Source organism: Kryptolebias marmoratus, linkage group LG10 (assembly GCF_001649575.2).
Source record: "Kryptolebias marmoratus isolate JLee-2015 linkage group LG10, ASM164957v2, whole genome shotgun sequence".
NCBI classification, from domain to species: Eukaryota; Metazoa; Chordata; class Actinopteri; order Cyprinodontiformes; family Rivulidae; genus Kryptolebias; species Kryptolebias marmoratus.
In genome coordinates this window covers 1,059,314-1,072,938 of record NC_051439.1, presented here as the reverse complement: position 1 = coordinate 1,072,938, position 13,625 = coordinate 1,059,314, and the positions used below count along the sequence as shown (strand labels likewise).

Genomic DNA, 13,625 nt, shown 5'->3' with positions numbered 1-13,625 from the left:
TTCTCAGTTCGTTGTTTATGTGTCGTGTAACATAGCATACCGTACAATTATTCAGCCTGTTGTTGCCTCTATTCTATTTTTATTTTAAATTGCCTTTCAAGATGACATGTCTGTTCTTGGTGTTGAATTTTATCAAATAAATTTCCCCCAAAAATGCGACTTATACTCCAGTGCGACTTATATATGTCTTTTCCTTCTTTATTATGCATTTTATGGCTGGTGCGACTTGTACTTCGGAGCGACTTATAGTCCGGAAAATACGGTACTTCATTGTGACAGTATGGAGGAAGAGTGGGGAATTTTCCATGCTTGTCCTGAATGCAGCATAGCACGTGCAAGAGCGTAATGACGTCAGCAGCCACTGGTTCAGTAAACATGACCGATAGAAGCATGGCCGATAGAAAATGCTCAGAGGTATGGCTCCACTTTTCAAAATGCGATGCAAATTATGCTTGTTGCAATATTTGTGACGCAAAGTACAAGGCCAGCAGTGGAAACACGCCTATAATTTGAGAAAGCACCTGGTTAAGCACAAGATTTTTCTTAAGGCTGAAGAGTGCACAATTTTCCAACGGCCTCAGATCTATAACTCCTTCATTAGCCACAGTTAGCACGCCTGCATCTGTCAGCGACTCTTCATAAGAATACATGGAGCTGGATTTTAATTTGTGCAATAAGACAAAACGTTGCATTAGTTGTTCTGAACAGTTTTTACTTTAAAGACATTCATTAAACAACTGTGATGTTACAATACAAGGAGTTGGATGTGGTCTTGATATATTTGTTAAATTTTATATATTAAGAAATAAATGTTAGATAAAGAAAAAAATAGTTTATTATTAAAAAACAACGCACACAAAAGTACTGAAAATTGGTACCGTTGAGTACCGATACAGATTCCCAGGTACTGGATATTGGCACCAAATCGATTCAAGTGTCAAAGGTACCCATCCTTACTGGTACAACAGGGTTCAGTTTGTTGGTATTAATTGTTCAAAGTGGCCAGAAAAAAACACCAGAGTTTAATTGTTTTGGCTTCCTGAAAGATTAAAAACCTTCCTCAGATTTAAATCCATAAGCTCCAATGTGGGAATTGCTATCAATGGTTTGGACCATTTCAAAGAGGAGCATCGCAAGCTCTGATCCTTGTTAATGTGGCAAACTGGCTTCACACCAAAAAACAGGGCCTTTTGCCAACTATTTTTACTTTTAAAGAGGCAAATGGAGAGAAAGACATTGCTACAGAGAAGCAGACGAGAAACAGGAACTTTGACTTCAAACATGACATGAACATGTGCTGTCATTAAAAGGTATGAGCTGCTCAGTCTGTTCAGGTTCATGTTCATTCTATGTTGGTATATCCATGACTCTCGTGAAGTCTTCAGGCATTTCTTTGTATTCAAAAAAGGCTTCTTCTTCTAAACAGTCGGACAGTAGCGGCTTCTTCGTTCTTCAGCACTGTTTTAGGGGTTGGCTGGGGCACAATGCACGAATGGACCTTCGCCCCACTTAAGAACTTATTGACTTAAAAACAAGTATTTTAAGTTTTAGGTCAGAAAAATGGCTCCCTGGAATGTTGTGTGGATTTACTTGAAAAATAAAATTCATGAAATGTCAATTTTTTGAGATTTGATTTCAATTGACCTTTAATGCTTGCAGAGCCTCACTAACTGGTACATTCTTGTCTCCTCAACATTAGCTCCAGCTCCTGGGCTTCAGTCCATGTCTGAAAGGACAAGAGTCAGACTCTGAACATTACGGAATATTTGGCCATCAACCTTCCCAAATAAATTCCTCATCTGTTTGTCAACATGACAACAAAGAGAACATGCCAGAGGTTAGTGACATTTTTGTTAGAAACCTCCTTGACATCCTTTTACATATGTTGTTTTTTTATTTTATTTAGACGGGTACTATCACAGCTGAGATTTTAACCTGTTAACTTTAAGATTGTTACCAGGATGAAGACATTGTATCTTTTGGATTACATTTGAGTTCTTTCCTTTTTGTATCACTCGTGTGAGTAGTGTAATAGGCATGTCTGTATTGAATGATTAAAACAGGTTAACAACAAAAGCTTGTATCTGTAGCAAATGATAAATGCCTCCAGAAATATTGTAAGTAGAAAAAGTTTTCTTGACTTTGTGAATTTGGTAATGCTTCTAAACATGTAAAATGTCTTGCTTTTTGTGTTTGTTTTTGTCAGGGAGGTTTTGAGTTTAAAAAACCGTCCAGACCTGTGTCACGGAGTTGTGCGCGCTCCTTCAGTAGTGAACATGATGTCTTTGCCCTCCGTCCCAGCTCAGCACCAGCTCTCATGGTACGAGAACATATAAAGAATCTGTCCATGTGGTGACGTGATTTTAGAAGGAGACTGACTTTGTGCATTTTTCGTTTTTGTTCAGCTGTCTTCACCTCCTGCAGTCCAGCAACTTGACTTGTATGACTCAAGCCCCGTGTTTCTGAGACGTTCTTCCCTTACCTCATCTCTAAACGATGATGATGATGGCTTTTTAGAGATGCTTGATGGCAACATGGAGGTGAGGTGGCACCGCAGACAATTATGGATTTATTGAATTAAATCACTTTTTTCTACTGTGCTATAAGTAAGAGTAATGCCTCATAATATCTGATATTACTTTTTTGTTGCTTGCAGGATGACTCGGGGATGCCAACAGGAATGGCAAGCTTGCTCACTGCCCCACTGATGACTGACAGCACAAGGGATGACTCTGTAAGTCTCCACGATTGTTCATTCAGGACTAAATTGCTAGTTGTCTTAAAGCCAAGAAATAAAAAAAAAAAAATATTCACCATAAAAATTCATCTTTGTTTTCCCTGAATCTTTAGCCTGTAATTCGATGTCGGCCACGCAACCTGTTTCGTTCACCCTCCATGCCAAGCCCAGTGTCCCGTCCCTCTGTGAAGCGCCCTGACTGCCCCGCAGACGAAAACACACCTATTAGGGTTAAGAGACGACGGAGCCTGGCAGGAACCCAAGTCACCACCATGGACCGAAACTTTGACTCTCCAAGAATGGTGAGTTTATTGCTTGGATGAACATTGACACGACAATTAACTCAGCAGCCACATCCTAATGCTAGATGCAACATCTGGGAAACTGTCCCTGCACTCAAACCACCTCTGCACATGAAATATTAGAAGAAAAAAAAATACAGCATTGATTTGATCAACTTAAACACTTTCAATAGGAATTAAGAAAATAGAAAGAAACATTTTAAAACTAGAGATGTATATATTTTGGTTTTGTAGGTTAATGTCATTTACCAAACTCTTGTACAGTTCTGACCTGCTGACACAGATTTATTTTTTATTAAAGGTCTTTATCAGTCCAGTTTGCTTTTTTTTTTTTATACTAATATCTAATAATTTTCAGAAAAAAAATCTTTGTTGGCTTAGTTATTGTGATCCTGCTGCAGTATAATCTCCAGGGTTCCGTTTGTGGAGGGGTAGCATTATGGTGTTTAATACTGAAGATGCATTAAATTACTGTGTGACAGACTGAAAAGACAGTTTCATCCTGTACTGTAGCTCAAGACAAGGTTATTGATAGTTTGGCTGCAGAGACTATAGATTTATTTTTTATTTTAAAGTAGGTAAAACATTTTTTTAAATGACTGTGTTTCTGTAGCTGCCTCCTTTTTAAGAGACTCCTTTCCTTCCAGGGTTGTTCACTGCTCCAAAGGTCCAAGTCGTTCTGTCAAGCAGAGATTGAAAAGTTGCTTGACAGGCAGACTGGCTCTAATGAGCTAATAGGAGACTTCACTAAGGTAACTCCTAAACAAAGTTGTGTGTGTGGGGGGGCTTTTACAGTCCAATATCATTTTTAAATTCCTTCTCCTTTTTTTTTTTTTTTTTTTTTTCCCCAAAGCCTTTTGCGCTTCCTACAGTGGACGGGGATCACCAAGACCTCAAGTACATTACTTCAGAAATGGTGAGTAGACACGTGCCTGTCAAAATTTTGGGCTTGTGCATCTTCAGTGATTTTACTGGTTATTTTTAAAATATTCAGAATCATTAAATACTGACACCAGAATAACGGCACGTGTTTCTTATGGTGTTTAGATGATGGCAGCTCTGACTGGTCGGTTTGATCATCTAATTGAGCATGTCATTGTCATTGACTGCCGCTACCCCTATGAGTTTGAAGGTGGACACATCAAAGTAAGTCAGCACAATGTGTACTCATTTAATTACTGAGAATGGTGCAAAAGATCCAGAGAAGGCCTATAAGAGGTTTAAGTACAGACATTTTAGTGCACCAATTAATTGGATTTGGAAATTTTTGTCTTTGTAATTGTTTTACCTTCATATCTCATGTCAGTGTTTTTAGCATCATTTAAGTATTCACACCAAGTGTTACTATGCTTAGGATGCAGTAAGCATTTTGCTTATTTGTCCCAGGGAGCTCTAAACCTTCACCAGGAAGACGAGGTGGAGAATTTTCTCCTGAGGACACCGACTGTCCCATCCTGTCCAGACAAGCGAGTAGTCATCATCTTTCACTGCGAGTTCTCGTCAGAACGCGGCCCTAAAATGTGCCGATTTGTCAGGGCCCGAGACCGTGCCATGAATGAGTATCCCAACCTCCACTACCCTGAGCTCTACATCCTCAAGGGTGGATACAAAAACTTCTTCCCTCATTTTCAGGTTAGTTTGGATGTATTCTTCTTGATTTAATTAATTTATCATTGAAAAGAAAATACTGTTTATCTTCCTAATATGTACAGTGCCTTGCAAAAGTATTCACCCCATTGGATGTTTTCTGCTTTTATTGCTATCACAAATCAGTCATGATCACTATAAATTGACCTTCTTTACAAAAAATATTTAAAAAGAAAAGAAAACAAAAAAACATTCAGATTCAAAGTGAAATTAATTTTACAGAGTAATACCAATTAAAGTTTTCTATGTAAAATAAGTAGTTGAATTAACATTCACCCCCTTTATCAAAGACGTGCTGAAGCGGTTACAATTTGCCAAAGAACACATTGACTGGCCTAAAAACAAATGGTGTAATATTTTGAGGACTGATGAGAGAAAGACTGTTCTTTTTGGGTCTAAGGGCCACAGACAGTTTGTCAGACGTCCTGCAAACACTGAATTCAAGCCACAGTACACAGTGAAGATGGTGAAGCATGGTGGTGCAAGCATCATGTTATGGAGATGTTTCTCGTACTATGGTGTTGGTCCTATTTATTGCATACCAGGGTCATGGATCAGTTTGAGTACATCAAAATACTGGAAGAAGTCATGTTGCCATATGCTGAAGAGGAAATGCCCTTGAAATTGGCGTTTCAACAAGACAATGACCCCAAACACACCAGCAAGCGAGCAAAATCATGGTTCCAGACAAACAGAATTCAAGTAATGGAGTGGCCAGCACAATCCCCGGACCTTAATTCCATAGAAAACTTGTGGGCTGTCAAAAAATGCTGTTCATGAGGCAAAAACGAGAAATGCAGAAGAATTGTGGAACGTAGTACAAATGTCCTGTTGACTGGTGCCAGAAGTTGGTCGACTCCATGTGCCACAGAGGTGAAGCAGTTATCAGAAGCTGGGGTTATGCAGCTAAATATTATTTTATAATTCTCAGGAAAGTTAAATCTTCAAGCATTTCTTAGTTTATACATTTTTGAGTTCCTTTTAAAAAAAAAAAAGATGTCAACACTGCTGTTTTTGAACATTATATTTTTTGACATTCTGTAAAATATTATCAAATTCAATTACTTTTTCAATTTTTCTCAGGTTGGTGTTTTCTGTCACCTCAAAGCACTTCTCAAACAGTGTCTTGTTGTACAGTTTGTTAAAGATGGAGGAAAATAAAAAGATGGAGATCATCTGTTGGTCCATAATAATGGTAGTTTCTCACTGGCGTCTTTTCCCAAAGGAAACCCCACCTAACCATAGTGCACAACACTGAGTTCTTGTTCTCTAAGCTTCTCAAATCAGTCACTCCTCACATTAAATCTGTTGCCATTAGTAGAGAATCCTGAAGTTTTGCTAATCAAATTGAGTTGCAGCAGCTTTGCTTTCTCGTGGATTGTATTCATGGAAGCTACCTGTTTGTCATTGTTCCAAATCAAAAGCAGCTTTTCTACCTTATCAAGAACTCGTGGTCTTCGTCAGCTAATAACAGTCACTTCTTTGGTCTTGTTCATCTTCTTTTCAAACTACTTCAGATTGTTGAGGATGACTGGCCAAATAGCCTCGCAAGGCTGATAACTTATGCTCCCATAATGTTTAATGTCTGTTGTCATCAGCTGCACCTGTGAGTGGGTATGCATTGTCAAGAAGTATGTCCTGGGAGCCGATTGGCTCATGGGCCCAGTTATATTCAATCATGAGCTCAAGAATGGAATAAATATTTCCTGTTTTGATAATGAGGTTGTCACAACTTAATCAGACCTTTAAACTCTGAACTAGTATAGCAATTTTAATAAATGACCACAAAAGACTGTTTGACATGGCTAATTTTTGAAGTCTACCTTTATTTCTGAACAAATCCACTGTCTGATATTTTTGTGGCTATTGTGACAGGTGCACATGATTCTTTTTAATGTCAGTTTACTTCTACACATCTTTGCCTTAGTCTCAGAATTTAGTGATCGGTGTATTGGTTTCAGATATTTGTCACATCAGAAGTTATTTTTGGTTTAACCTCCTTTTTGGCCATCGTAAACATTTCAGTGCAACTCTAAATTTTTCACTGCTCTTACTACATCTCATTTTCCTGTGCAGTCCCAGTGTGAGCCTCAGTCCTATCGACCTATGCACCATGAAGACTTTAAGGAGGACCTGAGGAAATTTCGCCACAAAAGTCGCACTTGGGCTGGTGAGCGCAGCAAGAGAGACATGTATTGTCGCTTAAATAAGTGAGCGCCTCCTCATCTTTCCAAACTGCCTTCCCATTAACGGAGTCAGCACAACTGCCTCACCCACCTACCAGCAACAATAGGCTTTTTAAAAATTTTGTTTGATTGTTTTTAAGGTCACAGAATTTATAACTGCAGGAAGATTAGATATTTATGCAAATCTTAGACAGGAAATGCCTTAAATGAGAATGCCAAGAAACAGTAATGAAACTTATTTTTTTAATTTTAATTTTTTATTTTTGAAAGCCACCTGCATGTACTGCCTGTTCTAGTTTTGTTTGTTTTAACTTTTGAAATAAATGTACTGGCATTGGCTACACATTCAGTATCAGATTGCAATAATACAACTGAACCAACATGCAAAGATTTTAAGTTTCTTTCAGTATATTCTTGAAGTATTTTTATTTTCCTCTTGTTTGATCCTATTTAAGCACTTAATTTTAATATCTTGAGTTAGTATGGTGCTTTTTGATGCAGTTTTTTTTGTATGCATTTTTGAGTTTAACCTTATTTTGACCATCATGTTATCTGTGTGCTACTTCATTAGATAATTGAAAACAATGGAAAAGATGACTAGACTTGTTCTTTTTTCTCCTTTCTGATCAGTTGCAATACTTAATCATTTTCTTGGTTGGATACCAAAGCATACATAACATACCTGTTTTTTTATATATAAATAAGTGCTGCAGGTCAGCAAGAGTGAAAAGATTTTAGGTCTAACATCTTCCTTGTTATTATTATTATTATTATTATTATTATTATTCTCCTTCTTAATTTCTAGAGATAAAATGTCTTACCCCCTGCAGAAACAATGTCAATCTTAAAATGATTCAGGTGGCTTAGATATTTTGGCACAGGCTTTTGGGGAAGTTGCTGAAATAAAGATCCAGTGTGCATCCAAGTGGATCATAAAGACGCCTCTCTTTCTATGACTTGTGTTGGGCAAAACTTGGAATTTGAGTTTTTTTTTTTTGCAGAGTTTCTACTTAAAGTCTAGAAAGTCCAGAATGCTTTTACTGCTAAATATATGTAAAGTATGAACATAATTAATATTATTTTTTTCATCAACCATAAGATTTGGGTTGAATGTTTAATGTAGCTATCTTAGTGTTTAGGTCTCTGACTTAGAAATCACAAACACATGTATGTTACTTGTGTTATAGTAGAGATGAAAATAAACTATTTTTAGACTACAAGCCCATTAGCAAATTAAAAACCTATAATAGTCAGAGTTGTAGCAGTTTTTGTCAGACTTGGAAAATATTGTTATACTAGGGATGTGAAAATTCAGTATTTTTATTGATTTGAGTTTAAATGAATTACTCACAAAAAAGAATCAGGTTTTTGAGTCACATGCACACACACAAGTTCCACTCCCAATACATACTAATTCATACCACTAATACCAATGTTTTGAAATGGTAAAATTATCCATTTCATTGTGAAAAAAAGGTCATCATCAACATGTAAATTAAAATCACCCAAAATTAAAACATTCTTCAGCTTAATGATAGAGGCCAAGAAGTCAGTGAATTCAGATAAAAACACTCCGTTGAGAAGGGCCATACGCAGAGATGAGAGATTAGCGGCTCTCATATCCGCTGTCAGCGGCACGCAGATTAAATTGCGTTTATCAGAGGAGCGTTTGTGACGAAGAAAGCCATATCTTGGGATCACATAAATAAGAGACTAGGGGCAGAAGAAAAGGCAGGAGGACAGGAAAACAAAAACTGATCATCTTACAATGGAACGCTAGAAGCCTTATTGCAAATGGACAGGAGTTTAAAGGATTTATTAGAGAATTTAAAGATCTAGATATATGCATTCAGGTAACTTGGCTTAAACCAAATCTTGATTTTGTTATAAAAGGATATGAAAGCATTAGAAGAGATAGAGAGGGAGGATCAGGAGGAGGGTGTATAACATTCAGAAAACAGGGAATTCAATTTAGACTATTGGCTAAGGGAAGAGAGTTTGAATATATTGTTACTGAAATTTGGACAGTAAATGGACGATTTAAAATAATTAACTTTTATAATCCATGTAAAAGACTTTCAATAGATTTATTGGAGGAACTTGGGGTATATTTAAAGGGTAAAGTTATTTGGTGTGGGGACTGTAATGGGCATAGCTCATTATGGAGTCATCATAATGATCAAAATGGGGATATAATAGAAGAAATAATGGATGTTAAAAATTTGGTATGTCTAAATGATGGGAGTGGAACCAGAATTAATTTTAGAGATAACACAGAGTCAGCAGTTGACTTAACATTAGTTTCAAATTCTCTAGCAGGTGTTTGTTTGTGACAAGTTTTCAATAAAACAACTATAGAGAGTGATCATTATCCTATTGTGACTGAAATTAAGTTAAATATAGAGAGGTATAGAATAGAAGGGATAAAGAAATGGTGTTTTAGGTCTGCAGATTGGGAAACCTTTAGAAATAGTAGTGAAATAAAAATGGAACAAGTGGATATGAATAGTAGTATTGATGATCTAAATTTTTCTGTAATGCTATCTTAGAAGCAGCTAATCAGGCTATAAGGAAGAAAGGCGGGGGAAAGGAAGGAAGGTTGGTGCCCTGGTGAACATCAGAGTACTGAAGTTATCAAGAAACAAAATAAAGCTTTCACATTATTAAAAAGAAATCACAACTTTCAGAATCTGAATGAATATAAGACATTGCAAGCAAATGTAAGAAGAATTATTAAAAATGCAAAAAGAGATTATTGGAGGAGTTTTAGTAATTCAATAGGGAGAGAGACAGATATCTCTAAGGTCTGGGCAACAATTTAAAAGATGAATGAGATTAAAAGAGTGAGTGGATATCCAATACTAAATGATGGAGAAATAACAGCAGCTACTGACAGAGAAAGAGCAAAAATGTTGGTAAATACTTTTGTTAAGATTCATAGTTCAGAAAATATTAGTGAAAAAGGAAAAAAAGGAAGAGAAAAGACAATTTTAGAGAATAAGGAATTATTACAACAAATGGGAGATACAAATGATCCATTGAATGTCATTTATATTAACAGAACTGAATAGGGCACTTAAAAAGTTATCAGCTCCAGGAAATAATAATATATTATATGGAAAATAAGGGACTTACAGGGGTTAGACAATGAAACTGAAACACCTGTCATTTTAGTGTGGGAGGTTTCATGGCTAAATTGGACCAGCCTGGTGGCCAGTCTTCATTAACTGCACATTGCACCAGTAAGAGCAGAGTGTGAAGGTTCAATTAGCAGGGTAAGAGCACAGTTTGGCTCAAAATACTGCAATGCACACAACATTATGGGTGACATTCCAGAGTTCAAAAGAGGACAAATTGTTGGTGCACGTCTTGCTGGCGCATCTGTGACCAAAACAGCAAGTCTTTGTGATGTATCAAGAGCCACAGTATCCAGGGTAATATCAGCGTACCACCAAGAAGGATGAACCACATCCAACACGATAACTGTGGACGCAAGAGGAAGCTGTCTGAAAGGGATGTTCCAGGTGTTTCAGTTTCATTGTCTAACCCCTGTATATCGTCTTATCAGAGTGGTTTCAGTAGAGGGAGAGGTACAATGGTTCCAGTTTTATGTTTGGAGCATGAAATTAGAAAGGCTCAAGTGAATAAAGAGAGTGTTGTGGCAGTATTTTTTGATATTAAGCGAGCATATGATATGATGTGGAGGGAAGGGTTATTAATCAAAATTAAAAGAATGAGTATAAATGATCATATGTTTAGATGGATTAAAAATTTTGTAGAAGGAAGACAAGTACAAGTAAGGATAGGGAAGGATTATTCTGCGAGTTTGAATATAGAAAATGGAACACCACAGGGAAGTAAAGTAAGTCTGTTATTATTTTCAGTGATAGTTAATGATATGTTTAATGAAGTAGAGGGTGGAATGGGATTTTCACTTTTTGCTGATGATGGCGCAATGTGGAAAAGAGGAAGGAATTTAGATTTTATTGTAAAGAAGCTTCAGGGAGCAATTTTAGCTGTAGAAAAATGGTCTTATATACGGGGTTTTAAACTTTCTGTAGAGAAAACTAAAATAATGTTTTTTACAAAGAAAAGAGTTGATGAAAAAATTAACTTAAAATTATATGGTCAGGATTTGGAAAAAGTTAAACAATTTAAATTTCTTGGAATGTGGTTTGATGAAAGAATGACATTGGGTGTGCACATTAAGAAAATAATCGATAAATGTAGGAAAGTAATAAATATTATGAGGTGTTTAGTTGGAACAGAGTGGGGAGCTGATAGAAATTCATTAAAAGCATACTGGGTTAATTAGGTCAGTCTTGGACTATGGGTGTATAGTTTATAACTCAGCAGCAGATACAAACATCTATAAGTTAAATATTATCCAACATAAGGCATTAAGAATATGTACTGGTGCTTTTAAAACATCTTCAACAGCAGCATTATAGGTTGAAATGGGAGAAATGCCTCTTAAACTTAGAAGGGATCAATTACCTTTAAGCTACTGGTCAAATTTAGAGGGACAAAGAAATGAGCATCCAACGTTAGAGGTGCTTAAACATGTCTGGGAAAAGGAAAAGAAACAATTAAAGAGCTTTGGATGGATAATAAACAAAAGTTAATGAAATTCATTTAAATCAGTTAGATATATGTCAGACAGTTCCATTACCTGCAGTACTACCTTGGATACTTCCTGATGCTGGAGTTGATTTTTCAGTTTTAGAAAAGAAGAACAAAGATAAATTTCACATTATGAATAAATATATAGTACAAGAATACTTAAATAAATATTATAACTATATACAAATATACACAGATGCATCAAAAATACAGCTAATAGTGTAGGGATAGCATTTATTGTGCCACAGTTTCAGATTAAAGTAGGAGAAAGGGTTAGTGATGGAGTCTCTGTGTATACAGGAGAAATGCTTGCTTTTAGCAGTTCAATGGGTGGAAGAGGTAAGACCATTAAAATTAATCATTTGCTCAAATTCTAGTTCTTCATCAGTCAGTTTGCAAAATAACCAGTCAGACAGTAGACCAGATATATTAATTGAAATCCAGCAAACACTTTATAGAATTCATATGATGGTGTTAACAGTAAATTTCATATGGGTTCCACAGGGCTTAAAGAGCTCCAGCCAGGGGCCGGATTTCCGGCTTTTAACCAAACAGTCCACCTCAACCAATCTTCATGGTCTGCCTTAACCAAACTGTAGTCTCAGGGCTTAAAGAGCTCCATGTGGGGGCCAGACTTCCGGCTTTTCAAGTAAAGCGAGCATTGGACCAAACGGCCCGCCTCAACTAAACTGTAGATAATAGACAAAGATGTTTGCCAATCAGAATTCTAGCTCCTGTGTTCTTGACCAATGACTGTAAAACGGTTTGTAGAAAAGAAGTGCATGCGGTTAAATCAAATGCGATATGAAAGAAGATGGAGTTTGTCTTACCCGCTAAAGAAACACGTTTACTTGAGAAAGGAATTAAAAGCAAGTGGCGCTGGGCATGGCTAGAGGAAAGGGGACAAGACAGGAAGCCGCTGAGCAGTTGGTGTCACAAACTCGCAGTGCCTGGAGCTTGTTTTTGTGTCGTGTGCCATAAAAAGCTGCTGTATGCTACGAGCGGCAAGAAGGCTCTCCTGCGACATGATTTAGACAAAGCCCACAGAGCTGCTGTCCAAGCGCTACTCTACACCTGCACGTTACCTGGAGCTATATCGACGGCAAACACTCCGGCGTCCTTTACTGATTGTGTCTGTGAGCAAAAAATACGTTTGTGTGCGTTCATAGCAGAACATGACTTGTCTTTCACAATTTCACAACCATTAGTTAACCTGTGCAAAAAGTTAGCTGAGGACAAAACTGCATTAGCTAAAACTCTCAATGTCAAATCCACATGTTAGCTGTTTAAGCACACATGGCCTGGCCCCTCAACTTAAAAAAAGTTCTGTCGAAAAAACTGAAAGATACAATGTTTTCTTTGAATATTGATGAGTCAACCAACTGCAACATGGACAGAATTCTGAACGTGCTTGTTCACTATTTTGATGAAGACCATAAAAAAGTTATTACTCAGCATTTAGCCAGCAACAAAGTAAACATTTCAACAGCAAATATTCTTTTGGACACACTAAGAGACATTCTCGCTTCAAACAATCTTAAGTGGAGGCAAGTCGTCAGCATTCTTATGGACAATTGTGCTGCCATGAGGGGTAAAAAAGGAGGACTTGAAACGCATGCTCGTAAAGAAAACCCCTTCTTGTTGGATATTTCTGGAGACACCTTGCACATGATGTCCAACGCTGCAAAGGCCCTTTTAAGTCCATTTGGCACAGAAATACAGGATTTCTGCTCAGACATTTACTATGACGTTGATAGATCTCCAAAACAAAAGGAGATTTTTGCTGAATTTCAGAGTTTACTGCATTTGCCCCCAAAGAGCCTGGTACGACCAATAAGCAGCAGATTCCTACAGATGCTGGAGGTGTGCACCAGAGTGGATGAACTGATGGATGTTTTGGTGCCCTATTACTACCATGTGCTGCCACCTATCGAAGAACACAAATACAGGTAATATGAACTATGGTATTTGAACTATCACATAAAAGTGATATTTGTAGTCAGTTTGATGTGATATTTTTTGAAGATACAGCTGTTTGGGAAAGGAAAACCTTGTAATGTTGAAATTATTCATTGATTCTGTCTCAATTTATAAGAAATGTATGTTCAAAAGTACATTTAAAGGGGAAAA

General features: G+C 37.0%; 1 protein-coding gene across 2 annotated transcripts in view; it reads left to right on the top strand.

Moving 5' to 3' along the window:
• Nucleotides 1–7,808, top strand: part of cdc25b (cell division cycle 25B) — an 11,449-nt gene extending 3,641 nt beyond the window's left edge. Inside the window, exons 1-11 of one of the 2 annotated variants that reach the window (XM_037977690.1) lie at nucleotides 7–414; nucleotides 1,700–1,837; nucleotides 2,207–2,320; nucleotides 2,406–2,540; nucleotides 2,657–2,734; nucleotides 2,851–3,039; nucleotides 3,687–3,791; nucleotides 3,893–3,955; nucleotides 4,087–4,185; nucleotides 4,426–4,671; nucleotides 6,763–7,808. In XM_037977690.1, the coding sequence (XP_037833618.1) occupies nucleotides 319–414; nucleotides 1,700–1,837; nucleotides 2,207–2,320; nucleotides 2,406–2,540; nucleotides 2,657–2,734; nucleotides 2,851–3,039; nucleotides 3,687–3,791; nucleotides 3,893–3,955; nucleotides 4,087–4,185; nucleotides 4,426–4,671; nucleotides 6,763–6,900 (1,401 nt within the window). In that variant the 5' untranslated portion in view covers nucleotides 7–318 and the 3' untranslated portion in view covers nucleotides 6,901–7,808. Of the gene's footprint in view, nucleotides 1–6; nucleotides 415–1,699; nucleotides 1,838–2,206; nucleotides 2,321–2,405; nucleotides 2,541–2,656; nucleotides 2,735–2,850; nucleotides 3,040–3,686; nucleotides 3,792–3,892; nucleotides 3,956–4,086; nucleotides 4,186–4,425; nucleotides 4,672–6,762 lie in introns of those variants that run through there. The other variant, XM_017433413.3, reaches the window with a different exon arrangement.
• Nucleotides 7,809–13,625: the final 5,817 nt, after the last annotated feature.